Source organism: Epinephelus lanceolatus, chromosome 10 (genome assembly GCF_041903045.1).
Source record: "Epinephelus lanceolatus isolate andai-2023 chromosome 10, ASM4190304v1, whole genome shotgun sequence".
Taxonomy (NCBI): domain Eukaryota; kingdom Metazoa; phylum Chordata; class Actinopteri; order Perciformes; family Serranidae; genus Epinephelus; species Epinephelus lanceolatus.
The window spans coordinates 30431140-30436648 of NC_135743.1; the positions used below are offsets into that span (position 1 = coordinate 30431140).

Here is a 5509-nt window from a genome sequence, read left to right on the forward strand (position 1 = left end):
GGCAAATCTGAAACTGAGCTCGTGATGACTTTGTTGTGATGCCAGCAGTTATGGTATGTTTTACATGGGGTTGCTATCTCTGTGTTTATGTTGCTTCTACAGTAAGATAATCCTGTTTTTGTATCTCTGTGTTTTCAACAGTGTGAGCAGCCAGCAAAACGGGTGTTATCAAGTATCAGTGCTGTTTTTGCTCCTACAATCATGTGGCAGACAGAGATAGAGATGATGGAGTGAATAGGAATGCAAGTTATCGAGAAGAAAGGAGAGATCAGAACACGGGAAAGTACAGGAGGGAGTGTATGATATTACAGGAAGAGTGAGGAAAGAGTAAGAGGAAAGACAGAGGTTAAGCGAGGGAGTCAGACATATACTGAGAAAAAAACCCTCTAATGTGTCACATGTGAGTCTGCAGCCGTGTTGCCAAAGAGAGGCTCTATTTTTAGGGGAGGTATGTACACAGAGGCCTCGTGGAAAGAGACCATAACAAAAAAAAACAGAACGCAGCATGCTCCTACAAAGAGACAGCCCCCTTTAGAACATACAGTCACACAGCATCAACACGAGAGCAAAGAGGAAGAAAGCACAGGAAAATGTCAAGGCATCAGATTTTCTGCTGAGATCTGGCTTCAAGAACAGAGACAAACGCATAAAGAGAGAGAAGAGGAGCAGGTAGGAGAAGTATTACAGCATGGCTGTCAGGGGCATCAGACTTCATATGTCCAATATGTGATATTGGCATGGCTTTGAATATATCTGATGTAAATATTAATCAAACAAAAGATTGTTTTTATACTTGGCATACACGGTAAAGTAGAACTTGTGTTTAGAAGCATTGGTTAAAGCTTACATATTGTGTTGTGCTGCCTTAAATGTAGACTAATATATTTATCTGTGATATTTTGCACATTCTGCACTCATATATAATACATGCAACGGAGTGGGAAAAAAGCAGCAGTCACTTTCAAAAGCCAAAGAGAAAACAAAAACAGGCAGCACATAAAACACCATCACTCGACAGAAGCGTCACTTATTCCATGAGGATGATGAACAGCAATCTGGCAGCAGAAAGTTTTGTCAGGTGTTTCTGGAGTTATCTACTTAGACGACCAGTCTCCAAAATAATCAGATAGGTATTCTGTCGGCCCTGTTTGTAAAAGATTGCAGCAGCCCTGAATTGGGCCCATATGCCCGAAGGCAAAACTCTAAAGTCATTTAACAAAGTTAATGTTTTAGTCATGAGTGGAACAGGTTTTAAAATTATTTACAGGCTGTGGTTTGGGGCAAAGCTTTTCAAGAATATTTACAGGATAAACTTTAAATAAATATTAATACAAAGAAAGTTTGTAAACCAGCTGCCATGTTGGGAACAGTTGAACAATAGGCCACTAAGACTGACTTTAATTTACAGCTATAGACTAAGCATATAATTATGTTATAGATGCTATTGACTGTTTTACAAATAAAGAAAAAATAAACATAATTGCCATTTTCAAGGGCATATAAAGTAAATGACACTGTTTTAAGTTAATGAGAGTTCTTCTTTGGACACAGGCATATTGTCAAGGTGGCAATCACTCATAAAGGCCCATTCTTCTCTCTCTACAGGCCGCACTGCCTGCACTGTCTATATTTACATCCCTGAGTACAATAAAATATGTTTCTGAAAACTTTTGAGATGAGAAATAGGCAATGTAGTAACAGAATCTTGATTCATATTTGATCAATGCTGCCTAGTCTGACTGCAGTTTATGAGCAGTAATTAACATAATTAGCAGTTGTGTTAGAGACTGCTCGGCTCTGACTGGTTGTTTTCATACAGTGTGGTAAGGCCATTACAAGCGCTAAGGCAATTTAGTAGGCAGGGAAGTATTATTTTTTCACAATTAGAGTTAGTGTGTGTAAATATAGTGACAGTTTCAGCATAATGAAAAGTTTTTTTGCAGAAATTACCAGCTACAGCTTTCATGGTTGATAATCTTTTATTTTACAGCAAGCCCTCAAATGGCCACTAAATGAGCAACCATGTAGCTGAAAGGCTTAAATTAGAAATTGTGACTGCTCATGCAGGTTGATGGAGGAGGCTCAAGGTTAAATTATTTAAAAAACAACAACAATAAATTAAAAGAGCCTGAAAACCAAATGATTTGACAATAACAATGTGGTCTCTCTTCTCAGCAGACTGGTCCGCAGTCATGGTCTTTCAGTACAAAGACAAGGAGCAGTCCTCCAACCTGCTCCTGCAGCTCAACAGACTGAGACAGGAGAACATCCTGACCGATGTGTCACTATGTTCGGATAACACAGAGATTCCATGTCATCGTAACGTCTTGGTCTCCAGCAGCCCCTACTTCAGAGCCATGTTCTGCAACAACTTCCTAGAGACACAGCAGACCAAGATTAACTTGAAGGGTGTCACATCTGCCATTCTGAGCAGAATCATCGACTATGTTTACACAGGACTCATCAGTATCAGCATGGATATTGTGCTGCCTCTGATGCAGGCGGCATCCATGTTGCAATATGGCCGCCTCTTTGAGGCATGCTCAAGCTTCCTCCAGGAGCAGCTGAGCCCTGACAACTGTTTGAGCATGATAAGACTCTCTGAAATCATGAATTGCAACAGTCTGAGAGACAAAGCAAAAGAAATGGCCATGAAGAGCTTCTCCGATGTGTCGGCATCGGAGGATCTGTGTGAGCTCTCCTTACCAGAGCTCATGGGATACCTGGAGGATGATGGTCTCTGCGCGGAGGAGGAGCAGGTCTTTGAGACGCTTGTTGCTTGGATCCACCATGATCCTATTTCCAGACGTGGTGCCATCAGTGACCTTTTCAAGAAAGTTCGCCTCCGCTACATCCATCCCACCTACCTCTTCCAATTCATTGCCAACGACCCTCTAATCCAGTCCTCCACCCTCTGCACCGAGCTCATAGAATCTGTGAGACGCCTGATGTTTTCCGTCAGCACAAAATGCATCGATAACACAGCAGCTGAATTCAAACCTCTGTGGGTGGCATCGAGGCGCTACTCCTGCCACGACATGTTGGTGGTGGTAGGAGGGAGGAAGAACAACGAGCAGACTTCGAGGGAGGCCCTCGTCTTTGATGAGAAGAGCGAGAAATGGCAGCGACTCGCCAAGCTGCCCATTCGTCTGTACAAAGCCTCCTATGTCGCCCTTCACAGTGTGTTGTATGTTATTGGAGGCCTGACGACAAACACAAAGCACAGCCAAGTCAGTGCAACCGTCTACACCCTCTCTCTCAAGACTAACCAGTGGCGGACAGCAGAACCCATGCTGGAGCCACGCTTCGCCCACCAGAGTGTCTCCTACCTCCACTTCATCTTTGTCCTGGGAGGCCTTGGACCAGATAAAAGACTGACAGGCAGTGTGGAGAGGTGAGGTGCACCATTTTTATCCTCAGTCAGAAACTTCTGTTGGTAATAGCTCACAACCCGTACAGTATAACACACACAAATGTGACAAATAATATCTCTCATAATGTTATCAGGTACAACAGTATGTTCAACCAGTGGGAGTCTGTGACACCTATGCCTGAGGCTGTCTTGCACCCTGCAGTGGCTGCTACTAATCAGAGGATCTATGTGTTTGGAGGGGAGGATGCCATGCAGAACCCTGTCAGATTAATACAGGTAGGACCCGAAGTCACTGTTTTCTGTGTTTTTATTGGTCCATTAATTCATCTATCCATTCATTCACTCCCTCAATCTATGTCCACTCACCCCTTCTTCATGCAGGTGTATCACATTGCCAGGAACATGTGGTCTAAGATGGAGAACAGAACAGTGAAGAATGTGTCTGCTCCTGCTGCCATTGCAGATGACAAAATCTACATCATTGGAGGTAGATAACAGTGGTGATAAGGGCTAATAATACATTTTTATTTTTAAAATGTGCACACATCGCACCTTTGATCCAGCTAAAAACAGCAGTCTAAAAAAGAGAACCACATTCATCTTGCTATAATTCATTGGTATTGATTTATTTCCTGATGAGAAATATCTCACAGCATTCTGCTTGAGCCACACATGCCGCCGCGCTCAAATGAATGTCTCCCTCGTCACAGGATACACCAGGAGAGTGATCGCATACGACACCAAGGCCAACCAGTTTATCAAGTGTGCCAACCTGAAGGAGAGGAGGATGCATCACTCGGCAACTGTCCTCAACGACAAAGTCTATGTCACCGGTGGACGTCACATCAATGGCCACAACGTCATCGAGGACTCTGACAGTTTTGAGTGCTATGATCCAAAGACAGACACTTGGACATCTAAGGGGACTCTGCCATGTAAACTGTTTAACCATGGCTCGCTGTCTCTGACACATGTCTCACAGACATGGGCGAAATCATAGATGAGGTCTGATTTCATTTTTTAGCAGATCCCCACTATTCCCACTTTCATGAGTAATAGACTTTTTAAAAGTCCCTGACTCACTAAATCAAGCATACCTCAAGTAATTAAAACATACATATATTACATTTATATGACTTTTTAAATACCTGAGTCATTTTTATACCTGGAAATATACTTTCCTGTGTTCCATGTCTTTTCTATGTTTTTGTTTTAACAGCCAAACCTATGCACACAAGCTGTCCTGCTGCACAGCCCTCTTCTCAACCTGTCTGACTCCACAAAGGGTGAAAGTGCTATTTTCAGCCCGCACTAAATCATGAGATTTCACTTGTCATGTTTAAATCCTGGGGCTGTGTACTGTTTGGTGCAAGTCAGAGCTGTGCTCAGCTGTTGGGTCTGAACCTGGTGCTTTGTCTGTGAACTTTTGGATCATTGTCTGTTACTGTAATGCAAAATGATGATGAAAGTATTGTGATAACATTGTTACCAAATATTTCATGCAGTGGTGAAATTAAAAAAAAAAAACATAAGAATTTGTTCAAAATGTAGCCTTAGGGAAAAAAACCTTTGGTATTGTTTTTAGCTTTTTTTTCCACTGCTGTGGACCCATTATCCTAGTATGATATAATGCACAACATATCATACATATCTACTTTATGTTTAAATAATGATGGGCGTCTTTGTTATGTGAATCTGAGGGTAAAAGAAAAGCCTCAAGATTAAATGTTACCTTTTTTTTAAATAAAGTTTTCTGATGTTTTTGTACTGCTTTTTCTGGTTTTAACTATCGTCTTTTTACAATAAAAATTTAAACCATACATGTGGCCTCTCTCTTCACAGTAGGCCCGTTTCCACCGCAGGAACTTCGGGGTAATTTTACGGGGCCGGGGCCGTTGGTGCGTGTCTCCACCGCAGGAACCACCCCCGAAGGACAAACTTTTACGGGGGCTAAACAAGTCCCTGCCTCGGGGTAGGTACTCAGAACGGCCCCGAAAGACTCCTGGCTGGGGCTTGGGGATTACTTGGTGCTGATTGGATATACTCAAGGAGGGATGTGATGTCAACAGAAAGCAACAAAATAGCCGGCATTTTTAAAACTCAGCAGACGAGGATTAGCTCGTTCATATAGCTTCC

General features: G+C 42.4%; 1 protein-coding gene across 2 annotated transcripts; it reads left to right on the forward strand.

The window, feature by feature from the left end:
• The first annotated feature begins 470 nt into the window (after window positions 1-470).
• LOC117265502 (kelch-like protein 38) lies at window positions 471-5191 on the forward strand. 2 transcript variants are annotated; one of them, XM_033640021.2, is made up of 5 exons: window positions 471-669; window positions 2176-3394; window positions 3508-3649; window positions 3755-3860; window positions 4084-5191. In XM_033640021.2, the coding sequence occupies exons 2-5, from the start codon at window positions 2193-2195 to the stop codon at window positions 4371-4373; spliced, it is 1740 nt and encodes a 579-aa protein (XP_033495912.2). In that variant the 5' UTR covers window positions 471-669; window positions 2176-2192; the 3' UTR covers window positions 4374-5191. The 2 variants fall into 2 exon arrangements, with proteins under 2 accessions (XP_033495912.2, XP_033495913.2); XM_033640022.2 differs by having other exon boundaries at window positions 529-669; window positions 2179-3394.
• Window positions 5192-5509: the final 318 nt, after the last annotated feature.

Excerpts from the sequence above, each read along its gene's own strand:
- LOC117265502 (XM_033640021.2), top strand. The coding sequence starts at position 2,193 with ATGGTCTTTCAGTACAAAGACAAGGAGCAGTCCTCCAACCTGCTCCTG. Across the intron at positions 3,650-3,754 it reads ACCCTGTCAGATTAATACAG|GTGTATCACATTGCCAGGAA; the intron begins GTAGGACCCGAA and ends TTCTTCATGCAG. Across the intron at positions 3,861-4,083 it reads CAAAATCTACATCATTGGAG|GATACACCAGGAGAGTGATC; the intron begins GTAGATAACAGT and ends CCCTCGTCACAG.